Source organism: Pteropus medius, unplaced genomic scaffold, assembly GCF_902729225.1.
Source record: "Pteropus medius unplaced genomic scaffold, Ma_sr-lr_union100, whole genome shotgun sequence".
NCBI classification, from domain to species: Eukaryota; Metazoa; Chordata; class Mammalia; order Chiroptera; family Pteropodidae; genus Pteropus; species Pteropus medius.
Genome location: NW_024350922.1, coordinates 1,269,709 through 1,284,798, shown reverse-complemented (window position 1 = coordinate 1,284,798; position 15,090 = coordinate 1,269,709). Strand labels below are relative to the sequence as shown.

At 57.6% G+C, this 15,090-nt stretch overlaps 1 protein-coding gene across 2 annotated transcripts in view; it reads left to right on the top strand.

The window, feature by feature from the left end:
• The window catches only part of PRKCB (protein kinase C beta), a 231,895-nt gene that overhangs the window by 179,780 nt on the left and 37,025 nt on the right, over window positions 1-15,090 (top strand). For both annotated transcript variants that reach the window (XM_039840210.1, XM_039840209.1), the window contains exon 10: window positions 5,442-5,615. In XM_039840210.1, coding sequence (XP_039696144.1) covers window positions 5,442-5,615 — 174 coding nt within the window. The remainder of the gene's footprint in view (window positions 1-5,441; window positions 5,616-15,090) is intronic.

Below are 15,090 nucleotides of genomic sequence, written 5' to 3'. Positions count from 1 at the left end.
TCCCTCTGTCTCTGTCTGTTTCTCTCTGTCTCTCAGATGCACCGTCTGAGGTCAGCGAGGCAGGACCCTTCCCGGTCCTTGTGTGTAGCTGGACTTGCAGGCCGGCAGTGCTCGGTGACCTGGTGTCCCCTCAGACCCCTCCTTGCCTTCCGACCCTGTTGTATGTGAGGACCTCGTCCCCTGGAGCATCACATGTTTGACAGCCATGCACACGTTTCTTTTAGACCTAAGTTTTAGGGAAAGCTTATGATTCTCCTCAGAGAATGACTTCCTTATAGAAAATAGGACCTTGGTCACGTTTCCCGTGTCTCTGTGCGCTTTGGCCTCTCGGAAGCTGGGAGCACATGTGTGCGTGCACACACGCACACACAATCTTCATAACGTACGCATCGCGCACGTGCACGTACGTCTACGCAGTCACCTCGCCAGCTTTCTCGAGGTCCGATTACGCCCCTGACATCCGCGTACGTGCCCTGCATCAGCTCCTGCTCTGGCCCCTCGTGACGAAGGGGCTGCTCGGAGCCACGTGCAAGTTAAACACCTGAGACCTGAGCCACCGAAGGGCTTTGGGAACCTGGCTCTGAGCTGCTTCCCCCACGCGGGTCTCCTCGTCATTCGTTCGTTCAGCAGAGAGTCACTGAGCGTCTCGGTGTTGGGGAGACGGCAAGTAAACCCGTCGAGTGAGAGCCGCCCTCGCGGAGCTTACGTTTCTAGGGCGGGAAGGAAATAAACAGAGACGGGCGTCACGCCCGGCGGGCTGAGTGCTGTGACAAAGGGCGGAGTGGCGGAGGCCCTGGGGAGCCACTTCAGAGGGGGCCGGGGCGGCCTCTGCCGGGAGGAGCGGCCTGCTGGGCCGCGGGGCGCACCGTGCAGGCGGGCGGCGTGCGTGGGGGCCGGGGCGGGCGGAGCGGGCGGAGGGGCGGTGGGGAGGCGGCGCAGAGGCCAGGTGGGGGCCGTGGCGGCTCGGCCCGGGAGGGAGGTTGGCGACTGCTCCCGCTCTGAACACCTAGAGCTGACTGAACTCGCAGGAGCATCGCAGGAGCCGTGGGGGAGGGAGGCGCCCAGGGAGGCGCCCAGAGAGGCGCCCTGGGCCTTGGATTCGGTGGGTGTCTGTTGCGGTCGGTCTGGGGTTGGGCAGCAGAGTCTTTGGTCCCAAACTGTCCTGGCCCTTTCGCCCTGGTGAGAGGACGGACACACAGCGCCCTCGGGTGACCCTCCTTGGCCGGTTGACGTCTGGGAGTTGGCGCTGGCATGCAGGGGACACAGCGTTCCCCTTGGTTCTCTGAAATTGTGAGATTGATGACGGCCGCTACCGTGGGTGGGGGTCGCCCCCCGAAACGTACGTTCTAGCCCCAGCCGCCAGGCCCCGTGCCTGCGAGCTCGCTTGGAACCACCGTCTTTCTCCGCGGTTGTCATCGAGTTAAGATGAGGCTCCGCTAGCTTGGGGTGGCTCTAATCCAATGACCGTGTCCTTAAAAGAAGAGGACGTTGGGACACAGACGCAGAGACACGGGGACCGAGGCAGGGCTGGAGTGGCGCACCCACAAGCCAGGCCACTCCAGGGGCCGCCGGCCCCGCCGGACGCTGGCAGAGGCCCGGCCCGCTGCGTCCGCCCCGGCCGCGGGGAGCACCGCCGCCCGCGGCTGCATCTCGGGCTTCTGGTCCCAAAGCTGAGACAGACGCGACGTCTGTTGCTTCTCGCTGCCCGTCTCCGGTTCTCGGGAGCCGGGGACGTGCTGCCGCCTCGGGCTCTGCGCACACCGCGTCCCGCATGGTCCCCTCAGCACCGCTGACAGCTCAGTGTCGCCGTGTCCCCGTTTCACAGATGAGAAGGTTGGGCTCAGAGAGGCGAAGTGGCTTCCCGCGGGCGTGCCGCCGGTCACGTGGTGGACGTGGACGTGTCCCCATCGTCTCGGTCTGACCTCCGTGCCCTGGCCCGCTGGCCGGCTCGCTGCACTGACCCCTGGTCAGCGGCCGCGGCTCCAGGCGCACGTCCCCGCCCAAGTTCATCCCCGCCAGCTTGACAGCCAGAATTCCCGGTGCTACTTCCCTTCGTTTTGCCTGCTGTCACCGGAGCTATTTGTCACTTCCCTCCCAGGAGACGCTTGGGCGGCAGGTGCAGCGCGGAGTTTGATAAGCACGTCCCTTCCATCTGTTTGGATCCTCGCCCTGGAGACGAGGGGACAGCTGAACAAACAGCCCCCGCGCCCCTTGTCCGTGCTGGTGCCACCGGAGGAGGCAGCTCCAGAGCCTGCACGAGACAGCGAGTAAAAGGCCATTTCCGCACAGAGCAACGTTTTGGGACGCGGCCATCCCCGTGGCCGGGGCTATGGCTGTTTGTCCGCCATTCTCCCCCGTGTCGATGCTTTGGGGCCCAAGGGAGGGAGTAAGATCTTCTCCGGACACTTGGTCTTGGGGACAGGGCCACGTCCTGCACGGTGTCCAGCACAGACGCCCCGGGAGAGCTGTGGACCGGGCGAGTGAGCCGGCGTCGTGACAGCTTCAGCCCAGGCTCGTGGATGCTCGGTGTGGGTGTGGCCGTGCGGTAATTCACAGACGGTGCACGCTCACGGTGCCCCATGGGGCTTGGAGAATCGTGGGGCACGCCAAAGGGCGTGAACTTAGGCGACAGGGGCCTGAGGAAGCGTCGCTGCCCCGCAGAGTGACTTTGGACAAGTCACCTCGCTCCTCTGGCTGCCCTGGCTTCGCTGTCTGTAAGGCGTCTGCCGGCGCCTGCGGTGCACAGCTGTACGGGGAGCCGTGAGAAGTTGCACAGTGTGAGTGACAGGTGGGCCTGGCTGTCTCATCCGCCCAGCGAGTCCCCATCCCTCATGTGGCTCGGACGTCGGCCATTCCCTGCCCAGTCACCCCGCTCGGCGCCCCTGCCGCTCTGTCCGCAGGATCTTAGGCTTCTGCTGGAGACAGGATCTCGCTGAACCTCAGAGTGTGAGCTTCGTGAGGACGGGGGCCTTGTCATTGTTCTGCATTCCCAGGGCCTAGCTCTGTGCCTGGCACGCCCCGGACACTTGGTTGACGTTTACTCACGAGTGGGCGGACTGGCCGGCCTTTGGGACGGTGACACTTAGAGGGAAGAGTGAATCCCATCTCTGGAGTCTCTCTCCATTGAAGGTTTTTAAAAAAATTTGATCGAAAAGACTGTGCTTCATCCAACTCAAGAGTTAAACAGACCAGCGTGACAGGGGCCACACCCGGCAGTGCTGGGTGGCATCAGGGCGTGTATGAATTGGGGTGTCTATTGCTATGTAACAGATCACCCCAAAACTAGGAGCTTTAAAACAGCAGCAGTCTTTTATCTCTCACAGCTCTGTGGTCAGGAAATTGGGGGGCTGGCTCGTTGATTGTGGTCTGGGGTCGCTTGCAAAGGCTGGGGCTGGAGCACCCGGTGCTGCCTGTCACTGAGGTCCTCGTGTCATCTCAGGGCCTCTGCCCGTGGCCTCAGGGCTCCAAAGGCAGGTGTCCCGAGAGAGATGCACGGAAGCTACTGCCTCAGCCGTCGCGCGGGGTCACTCTCACTGTCCTCTGTTCACTGAGGCCGTCACCAATGCCCGCCCGGGCCCCCGCCTCTGGACTGCGGAGCAGCAAATATCTGTGGACGTGGTTTAAAGCCACCGCAGGAAGTCACTTCCTTTGTGACATGGAGAATCTCTCAAGAAGCTCCCCAAGAAAGGGCAGAGACTCCTGTCGAAAGGGAAGCTTCCTCTGTCTGACTTACGTCACTCAGCACAGTACCCTCTAGGTCCACCCCGCTGCCAGGAACGGCAAAGTCCTGTCCTTTTTCATTGCCGAGTAATATTCCACTGTAGATGTACATACGCCATGTTCTTTGACAAAGGTAAGGGGAATGAGAGGTACAAACTTCCAGTTATAAAAACAGTCACGGGGACGTGGAGTACAGCACGGGGAACATCATCAATCATGTCATCATAACTGTGGTGCCAGGTGGGGACCAGGCTTAGCGTGGTGCTCACGTCGTGAGTCAGGTAAATGTCTAACCACTGTGTTGTACCCTGAAACAGTATAATCCTGTCTGTCAGCTGTTCTTTAATAACGAAAGAAAAGGAAAGCTTGATCAGAATATTATGACAAGGAGCAAAGGCCGGTTCCCTTCTCACCCCCATTAATGGCAGCTGAGAAATCGTGAGGAAGGTCAAGATGGAAGAGGCCGCTCACCTCCCGCCATGGTAGACGAGTCCATTTCGATAGCTACCTCGGTGTCTCCCAACCCAGGTCCAGCGACTGGATTCCAGGGCGGGAAGGTGCTTGTTAAAATGCAGACTCCCAGGCCGCAGCCCAGAGCCGAGGGCGGAGCTTGGGGGTCCGTGTCGTAAGACATACCCTGGGGTTCCGGGACCAGCTCTTGCTGAAGGATGGCGTCCGCCTTGTTTTAGGCCGAGCGCCGACCGAGGCTCCTTAGCTTCCCGAGTCTGGGCTGCTCAAGCAGTGGCTGTGTCTCATGGGGTCTCTAAGGAACGGAAACCCACTCCGGCTGGGCTACACGGAAACGACCCCCTTCTTGGAGGCTGGGAGATTTCTGATGGGGAGTGGCTGGGCCTCCTGAGAGGTCAGAACCAGGGGCTGGAAAGCACGGCCTGTGCCCAGCCCCTGCCCTGCTCCGTCTCCCCATGCACGGTTCACCCTTCTTGGCCTCCCCGTGGTACGAAAGGACCGTCTAGGCAGACCCATGCGTGTTCCCGCTCTGGCCCAGAGCTGGCTACTAGTAGCATCCTAATGGCTAATTCTCAGGAGAGAGAATCCGATTGGCTTGGCTTAGGTCAGGTGCTACCCGTCAACTGTGGCCAGGCGGGTCCACTGCCCAGTCAGAAGGTCCTCCCTCAGAGGCTCCTTGAGCATGCTACCCACCGGTCACTGTTCCCCCTGGCACAGTCACACCCAGCGAAGGTTTGATGAGTCCGAGCCACATGGATTGGCACAGCCAGGTTGCGACCGTGTGGACGAGCGGGGAGGAGGTTGTGATAGCACCTTAATCCTCCCATGTCACATGCGACGTCCACCTGGCCTCTGAGCACCGAGTCGGAGTGCCTGCCTGCTTGCTGCTACGCGGCCGCGCTCAGCAAGCTCTTAGTACTGAGTGGTCGGGTGGATGAGGACACGGGTGCCCCACGTCCGGTGCCCTCCTCCAGCAGGTACCCAGGGGATGTCTGCTGTGCTCTGGGCCCCGCTCTGGCGTTTGGGGTCACGCCAGGGAGCGAGCCGGCAAGAGGTACTTGCCCTCGTGGGGATTATACTCCAGCGATGTCGGCGGGGCCTCGATCCGTATCCCGAGGGGTCGATACGCGGTCGCCCGTCCCGGTGTGAGGTGTCTGGGAACCTCGTCTGTCGTTTCAGAGCGGGGGGGTCGGGCGGGGACCAGCCGAGGCCTGCAGTGGGCTCGAGCGACCCCAGCTTGCTGTCTTCCCCAGGTCATGCTCTCGGAGCGGAAAGGCACGGACGAGCTGTACGCCGTCAAGATCCTGAAGAAGGACGTGGTGATCCAGGACGACGACGTGGAGTGCACGATGGTGGAGAAGCGGGTGCTGGCGCTGCCCGGGAAGCCGCCCTTCCTCACCCAGCTGCACTCCTGCTTCCAGACCATGGTAACGGGGCGCGCCCGGCCGCTGCACCCCTGGGCTTGCCCCGGGCTCTGGCCAAAGCAGCCGGCAGCCCCCCGCCCCGGGGACCCCAGGCGGGCGGGTGTGGGGCCCGAGGAAGGTGGATCCGAGGTGACCGCTCTCCCCCGAGGCAGGTGCCGTTCCCGACAGATAAAGGCACTCAGGAAACTGCTTTTATCACCAGCAAGCCGGGCTCTTCTCTGACAGCAGGAGGTGACTCGGGGACAGGAAGCCTGGCCTTTCGGTCTCACACTCTGAGGCGTGGTAGCAGAACTTCCAGGCGGGAGTGAGGGAGGGCTCACACCCCGCGCCCTCGGGGGGCTGCTGGCAGCCCTGCAGACCCTCTGTGCAGGGGCACAGAGTCCTAGGCAGGGGCTGGCCCGCTCGGAGCTGTGGCCCTCAAGGAGGGGAGGGGGCATTTGTGTGCTACCTGCTGTTGACCGACGCCGCCTCTGTCTGCACGAGACATCCCTCGTGGTGACCTCTTCCTTGTCCCTGCTCAAATCCAGCCATGGCCTCCAGTCCTAAGGACGAGGAGGCCGGAGCCTGAATGCAAAGGGGCACAGAGTCCATACTTGCCTTCGGGGCTCCTAAGGCCCAGCCGCTTAGCGATGCTCTAAGGAGCTCTACCTGGCTGTCGCCCCCGTGCTCACCTTAGAGCCCAGCCCCGCGCAAGACGGGCCACTGTCACACGCCGCGTGGGCTTCGATGCCTGGACCTTCCTCTCTTCTCGGGCATCACCGAATCCCGTCCCCACTGGACGTGGGTGGTTTTCTCGGCGTAGACACGCCAGGCGCACAGTTGCCCCACGGGGATGGGGCGGGGCGGAGTGGGAACTCGGCCTCGCTCCTGTGCTCAGTGGCCTCTTGATGCGTCTGGGGCCCTGAGAGACCCAGGATCAGATCCCGGTTCTGTCGCGCACTCCGCGTGGCCTCGGGTGAGGCCCAGAACCTTCTGGGCCTCGGTTTCTGTCTGAGAAATGGAGGCGGTGACAGTAGCTGCGGCAGGGCTGTCCTGAGGAGGGAGCGAGGCTGCTCGCGGGCGGCATGTGACGGTGGTGAGGCCGTCACACATTTTCTCCATCCCCTGTGGTCCCTGCTGGCCGCTGGCCAGACCCAGAGGCTGATCCCTGTGGCAAGAGCGTAGGCGGGGGCTGGTCATTCATCCAAAGGCACCGGAGTAGCGCTCTTAAGCCATGTGACAACCCGTGACAACCCTTGGTTGGGTCCCGTCATCACCCCCGTCTTGCGGATGAGGTGACTGAGGCCACATGGCTCATACCCGGGCAGCCTGGCTCCAAGGGGCTGTGCAGTAGCCGCTACTGAGAGCTCTTTTGAGGGTGCTGAGTGTGAATCGCCCAGTTTCCACTCACCTGACAGCCCTGGGGCGGGACCCCCAGCGGCCAGCCTGTCTCCAGCGTCACCCGTAGGTAGTGGTGGCACTGAGGTGGGTTCTGCAAGGCCCCGGCCTCAGGGGCCACCCCGCCTCTGCCTTAGTGCCAGCTTCCTTCTTCTAGCTAAGAATTATGTCCACTTCCATGGTCCCGTGTCATTTTCCCAAGAACACTATAAGCAATGACTGTGGACACTTGTGCACCAAGGACACGGGCCCTCAGACAGACGAAACTGGGCTCAGGTTGCACAGTCGCCAAGTGGCAGGTGTCCCGATGCCCCTTTGGGTGTTCTTTCTACCGGGAAAGTGTCACCTGCTTACCACACAAGAACATCGCGGTGTCTGGGACGTCTCGTGGCGGGAGGGGCTCTGAGAGTAGGGAGCGTGCGCGTGCGTAGCGAGCCGTTGCTAGCAAGGCTCGGCTGAGCAGGGGGGCGACACCCGCCTCGGGGAAGTCCCGTAGTCATCTGGCTCCCGCTCGTCTTCGAGGATTGCTATTCCCTGTCCCCAGGCTGCTGCGCCAGAGGACGAGGCAGCCGAAGCCCGTGTCCCTAAGAGTCAGATCATTACTGGCGGTCCGCAGAGTGTACTGATGCTCATCGATTCTGTCAACAGACGTTCATTTGTTTACATCAGTGTGTCAGGACACAGCTGTATCACTGTGAGGGGTACATCAGTGAACAAAAGAGATGAAGTCCCCATTCCCTTGGAATCTGTACTCTGATGGGAGAGACAGATGGTAAACAGCAATAACAACAAAAAAAACCGAAGGGTTTGGAGACGGAGGAATGGGGCAGGGAGATGCTATTTCTGATAGGGAGACTTGATGGGGATGATATTTGAGCAGAGACCAGAGCAAGTGAGAATCTGGGGGCACGGTATCTCCGGCAGCGGGGCCGAGTGTGCGTGCCCAAGGCAGGAGCACCCTCCGTGTGTCTGAGGAGCTGCCAGGAGGCCGCTGCGGCCCTAGCGGGTTGTCATTTTGTATCTTGTGACCCAGAATTCCTTTATGAATCAGCTACCTTTAAAAAAACGACAGATCTGGTATAACATGCTGCAAATTTGATGTGTTTGTCTTGCCGGAGACTTAGAATTTTGAAGATGAAAGATCCGTAATAGGATAAAAAAAAAAAAATCCAGAAGGTGGTCCACATAGATAAAAGGGAACGAGACACCCACTGGCATACAAAACAACCCTTGTCGTTCTTAAAACGATGCAAGTTTAGTTTTTCGAAACTTATTTAGAGAAGCGGTTACATCAGATATATTCTTAGACAATTGGGCTAAATAATCTTTGAAAGATATTCACAGCGCAACGTTGAACGGAAAATGTAAGGTATTAAATTCTATTTAAGAGATTATTCTAAATGTGTTCAGATTGAATGCGTACATAGAAAAGAATCAGAAAAAGACAGAGACCAATCAGGACACCGATTCGATGTAGGGAGGGGTTCGTGGGTAATTGTCTTCGTTTTGAATTTAGGTGATTTCAGAAGCGTCTAACAAAAAGCGGTTTACAGAGTGTCGAACGTGCCACGAGGTTGCAAACGTCAATGCCCAAATGGATGCGAAAGCCATCAGAAGGGGTTTGAATTTTTAGAGAATTGCTCATTAGAGGAACTGGTCTTGGCCGAATGGGGTTTAGGTGCGTGGTTCTAGACACACGAAGGAATAAGCTTGACAGCCTCCGTCAGATAAATCTGGGTTTGTGATTACCGGCTGTCCAACCTCCAGAAAGTCACTTCATGGCTCTGAATATGGGTTTCATCGTCTTTAAAGTAGATATAATAAGTGAGGATTGAAAGAGATGATGGACAAAGTGCCTAAGAACAGTACTCGGGGCCACCCGCATGGCCAGAGCTGGGCTGGGGGCGCAGCTCGTTGCACAGGCACAGAAGTTATGCTTTTCCCAGGGACGAGACTGTCAGCTGGGCACATTCATGCAGTTCTCCAACTGCCCGTGGGCACAGCACTCAAGGCTCCTTAGCAAAACATCTATTTTAAATGTTTTCTTTTCAATTGAACATATGCACTTCTTCTTCTTCTTCTATTTCTTTTTTTTTTTTTTTTTAAATAGAATTAGATTTCATGAGTCATTGAAGGACCAAAGTTACTTCCTCCCCAAATTTGCTCTGGTGGCCCAGCGAGAACTCAGCTGCAAGGCATGCTGGGAGGGAGGATCGGCACAGAAGGCAGGAGGGGGCAGGGAGGGGGCCGGGGATGGTGGTGTTTGCAGACGTGGCCCCCGGCCGCATTTCCATGGGGAGCCAAGAGTGTCCGGGGCGTCTCGGTAACTAAGGAGCCCCGTGTGGGCAGCGGTATCCAAGGCTACGGTTTGGTGTGTGGCTCTGGCCGCAGGAAGCTCGGGTCCTAGTCTCCGTCGGCAGCGGTCGGGTTGTGAGAAACGCAACACCCGCTCCTCCAAACTAGCTCGTGCATAAAGGGAAAAATGGGATTTTATTGGAAGGGAACAACAGCCCAAAGGCAAAGATGTATCCGAGCCTCGTGAGGAGCTGGGTTCTGTAGCTTCCGAGCTTTCTAGAGTCGATCTGTTTCTCTCTGCTTGTTCCCGGGTTTCCCCTCCCCTCATTTGGCTTCCTTAGCCCCTTGCGGGTCGCCTGTCCACCAAATCCCCAGGCTCCAGTTCATAGTCATAGCAAGAAGAATCTGATTGGCTCAGCACAGGTCACATGTTTTGCTCTTGGCCAGGTTGGTCAGCCGCTAATGGGCTACTACAGCCTTCGAGGGGCGGCTGTAGCTACAGGGAAGGAAGGGCTGGTACTCGTGTCAGAGGGAAGACGTCATCTCGGGTCCAAGGAAACTGGATCGGAGCAGGACAGACGTGGTTCAGTGAAGGACGGGAGGGAGGGGAGCCAGCTGGGGAGAGCTGGGCAGGTGTCAGGGCTTCGAGCGGCCAAAGCGGTTCTAGCATCTCGGGTGCAGCAAAGGACCCGGATTGCAACCGGGGCACGTAGCGCTGTGGCCGGTAGGAAGAGACGCGGCCGGTCCCCTCTGCCTTCACCTCGGCATTCAGTGACCAAAGGTCCGTAGAAGTCTAAGGAAGCGAGATGACCCCGGCCCTGGAGAACTTGGCTCCCTCTGGGGAAGGGAAGGCTTAGAAGGCTGAGCACAAAGTTGGAGGAGCATCAGCCGCTTGCCTCTGAGGGTGACCCCAAGGCCGCGGAACCCGGAGGCGGGAGCAGCTGTGTGGGCTGCGTGCCCGTGACCGCACACCGCCCTGCGTGACGGAGGCTCTGCGAGTTCACGCGGACTCGACGTGGATCTTCCGATGTGAGTTTGCAGCGCCCCTGTGAGAGGGGACGCCGTGATGGCCCCCTTGAGCAAGGCAGGGGAGGTGCCAGTCTCCGATGCGAGGTTTCGGAGCGAGCGAGCGATGTCACTGGGACTCGAACCCAGGACTAGCTCGTGCCAACCACGGCACCGCGCAGCTCCTCGAGAGGGACAGGCGGGTGTGAGCGAGAAGAGGAAGCGCTCACAGGTGGCACTGACCCACTGGCCAGGCGGGAAGGTCACTAAAAACCGTTAAACAGGTGAACACCGCACCTCGCCTTGGAGCGGGGCACGTGCTCTTGAAATCGACGGTGATGATTTTCTCGGACCATGGTATCTTATTAAAAGTGGCGGGTGTCCCCCTGGCATCTCACGGGCATCCTGTCACGTCCCACGTCCGGCTGTCTTGGAAGAAGAATCATCCCCTCTTTGAATTCTGGGACCCTCCAGTGAGTTTTGCACACGCCACCCACTCACGCTCACGCTCCGTGTTTGGGAAATTGCGTCCAACCATTTTGCACGATGCAGTGACAGACAGACAAATAAAATGTAATTTTATTCGCTTGCCGGTTGAACACGAGAGATTAAGGAGAAAGGAAATTGAACGTTAACCGGTCATGTCACGCTCAGGAGGCAAGGGCAACGCAAAGCGACAATTTGAATAGCAACAATGACAGTTTGGAAGAAACACGCAAGTCGAGCAGACCGGCTAGTTCAGAGAGAAACGTGGTGAGCTCGCCTTTCCGGGCGTTTAATTGGACTTGACGGTAGAACACCCACGTCGAAACATCCTGGAGCCAGCTGGAGCGGACTGGAGCTCGGGAGGAAGGGGAGGGTAGACGGGCAAGTCAGCCCAGGAAGACGGGAGCTGAGGCTTCGAGCTGTGACAAGTGTCTTTGGAAAACTCAGCAAGTAGGAGGAAGCAAAGCTTGGCTTTCAGTTGACACTCAATGAATGCTTTTTGATTTTTCACGTGGCACAGCGAACGGGGCCTCCTCAAAAACTGCCGTGTGTGACTCGGAGAGAGATCTCTGAGGTCCTGAAATGATTTTGCAGGACGAGTGGGGAGTAAGTCAGAGGTCAGGCCGCGACGGGCAGAGAGAAGTGCGTGGGGGCCGGAGGCGGCGGGCGGAGGCCGCGTCCCCAGGCGGAGCCGCACAGCTGTCCGTGCCTCGCATGCGGTTCTTTCTCGCGGTCTGTTTTTAGATGACAGCTCCAGTCGGTCGCGTGTTGTCACCACGGTTCGGAATGTCCGAGGGCAAGGCCTGTGTCTTAGTCATCATTTTCGCCCCGTTAACGCCTCCTCCGTGACTTGCAGAAATAAATACATGCTCAATAAAAGTTCTAAAATTCGCTTCTCTGCGTCAGATGGCTCTGGCAGTGTTTTCCAGGCGTGGATGCCCCTGACTTGCCAGTGGGTGTGAACTCAGTGGGACACCGACACATGGCATTTGTCTTAAAAACAAGTCCTTTGGGGGGCTGGTGCACTCCGAGCCAGAGCGGCTGCAGCACAGGGCTGATGGACTCCAGGTGTGTGTGTATTTTGTACGGAGACCACGAATTTCCATCTAGAACTTAAATATGATGTTTAAAGTGTTTCAATAACTGTGTTTTTTTTTTTAAAAAAAAACAAGTCAACACAAATATGTAAAAATGAGTAAATTTTTGTAGGCGAGGCAGACAAACCGGATAAGGACCTTGAGGCCGGCGCGGGAGACAAGTGAAGTTTGGGGTGTCAGCCCCGCCTGGCTTGGCGCAATCGGGGCCCACCCTCCCCGTCTCCCTTCTCCTCTCTCGTAACTGCGTGCATCGCGCTCGCCCGCTCGACAGCCGTCGCCGTGAACTCGGGGGCTCCCGAGGGCCGGTTCCGTCTCCCACGAGACCTGTTGAAACGCACACGAAGCGACCAGGATAAAGACGCACGTGTCCGCAGCCCGAGTACGAGGACCTGCCTCCCGTTTTGCGAGGTCTCTCTCCCCACTCGCCCGGGGAACCCTCCCCGTCGGGCTCCGCGGATGACTCGCGGCGGCGTGCCTGGCGGCAGAGTCAGGCCTGGCACGGGGTGGGCATCATCCGCGTTCATTCGGAACGCGAAGTGACAGCGAGACGCAAGCCGTATCGTGGAAGAGCCCGGAACACGGGCGTGCCGAAGCCAGACTCGGCACGGTTCAAACGCGACGGGCCTCGGGGCCTTCCCGCGCGGTAGACCTCAAAACGTGGCATCCTCCCCGAGAGAGCTCGCCCCTCACGTTGGGATTCTGGCTCGTGAGTTTAGGGGGCAAGTCGAGTTCTTCTAGGCAGAAAGCAAGCGAGTGAAAGCTTTCCCTCACTCACTTCTCTCTCTGTGGCCGATGCCATCTGCTAGTTTCAAAAATAATTTTTAAAAGCAAGTGTTTTGGTTCTTTTCAATGTGCAGCAAAGACAGATGCTATTTTAAGGCTTGTTTTCTGTCAACTCCCCACTCCCCAAAGAGCCAGGATCTGGGTGTCGGCACTTCTGGCTGACTGTCTCCGCTCCGAAACTAACTCGTATGTGACCTTTTGGCAACTCGCCCGCACGCCTTGGATGCTGGGAGCAGGAGTAGTAATTCTGCCTTCAGAGATGCTGAGTAGGTGGACCAGTATCAGTCCAGAAGGTCCTTCGACATTTCAAAAATTGATTGATTATCCTGGATGCCTCCCCTGGGCCCTGCCATCTTCTGTATCGACGTGTGGCTGAATCTCCAAGGCCCCTCCCTCCAGATCGGATGCCCTCAGAGGGGAGGACACCCCCACATACCCATACAGCATCTGGCTCGGAACCTTACGCGGGAGGCAGCCTAATAAGAGGTCATAAGTATAGACTCTGGAACCGATCTGCCTGGGTTCAAATCCCGAATCTGCTACTTAGCTACTGAGTGACCCCCGGCAAGGGACTGGCCCTTTCTGAGTCTCGATGTCCATGTGTTTAGAAGGAAGATGGTCACTTGAGCTGTTCAGGAAGACGGATGAGGCCCCACATACAGTCTCATAGTAAGTGCTTGCATGGTGGCAGCTTCATTGCAAGGCTGCCGTTATTCTAATGACTGGACACTCGACACCAACGTTTGACAGATGCTCACATGACTATGATCAAGTTCTTTGCCGTGTGAGGAGACTTTTTAAACGGTGGTTTAAACATCTGTTTCGTGGCCAGCTTCACACAGGACACTTTCCACGTGTCATCTCGGTGTAGGGGGCAGGTGAGTGGCGTCCACTCCACAGGCGAAGAGGGGGCTGGAGGTCCGAGAGGCTACATGATGGCTCCGTGTCGAGCAGCCGGCAAGCTGGGAGAAGAGGCCTCGAATCCTACTTGACTTCGGACGTGGGCATCGCCCCCCACCCACCTCGTCAACTGTCCGTGACTCCACTCCTCATCTGGCTACCTCTGCGCCTCTAATTGCCCACTGCTTCTTGGCGCTTCGCCATCCACCACCCTGCGCCCCACCTCGTCCACCGCCCTGCGCCCCGCCTCGTCCACCGCCCCTGCTCCTAGCTTTGTGACTTCGGTGGCAAGCCTTTTCGCCATGACCCAGCCATACCGACACATAAATCTAACCCAAATGCGCATGTCGTGAAATGCCACAGAGTAGCAGTCTGTGCAGGCAGTCCGATAGTTCCGACTCCATTCTCTTCCTTCCATTCATTCATTCATTCATTCATTCATTCATTCATTCATTTTTTGCATGCATCGTATGCTTTGACCCAAGCAGAGGTCCCCATGAAGAGGGGAAGTCACTGCCCCACACAGCGAACAGCCTTGGGTGGAGGATGGGATGTGGGTGAGGGACAGATGTGTGGGTGCTGGCCACACCACGGTCACAACGTGTCGCCTCGGATGCCAGCAACGGCACTGGGCTCCGTCATTTTGTCTGTCTCATGGATGAGGAGGCCGCGTGTTCGATAACTTCTGACAGTACATGCAGCTACCAGGGAGCAGAGCGGGGTCCCACAGAGTCTTGGGCACCTGCTGCGTGCTGGTCACGCTGCGGGAACGGGGTCACGCCGCCAAGCAGGACACAGCCCTGACGTGAAGGAGTTTGCGTCTCCCTTGAAAGACGTGGTTTAAAAAGTCCTCAAATGGGATATAGATTCCTTTTTCTGGCCCAAATTCTTTTGCTTCTTGATATGCCCTCCTAGGCTACTATTTTTTAGACTTTAAGCGTTCATTTCTCCCCGTAATCATGGCGCTGGTTGTTACTGGGTACCCCAAAACTCAGTGCTTCGAAATAGCAGCTAGCAGTCCGTAACTCGGTTTCTGTGGGTCGGGGGCTCGGGTGCGGCTCCCCTGGCAGGTCCTGGTGCTGGGGTCCCTAAGGGGAGTCTGCGTGTTTTCAGGGAGAAGTGTCTTTTCAGGTCCTCTGCCCGTTTTTTGATTAGGTTGTTTGGTTTTTTGTTGTTATTGAGTTCTATGAGTTCTTCGTATATTTTGGATATTAGGCCCTTATGGGAGGCGTTGCTTGCAAATATATTTTCCCATTCGGATGGTTGTCTCTTTACCTTGTGGACGGTTTCTTTTGCTGTGCAGAAGCTTTTTAGTTTGATATGGTCTCGTTCATTTATTTTTGCTTTTACTTCCCTTGCTTTTGAGGTCAAATTCATGAAATTCTCTCTAAGTCCAAGGTCCATGTGTCTAGTACCTATGTTTTCTTCTATGCGATTTATCGTCCCAGGTCTGATACTCAGGTCTTTATCGTGCTAAGTGAGATTAGTCAGACAGAAAAGGACAAGAACCGTACGATTTCACTCATATGTGGGAT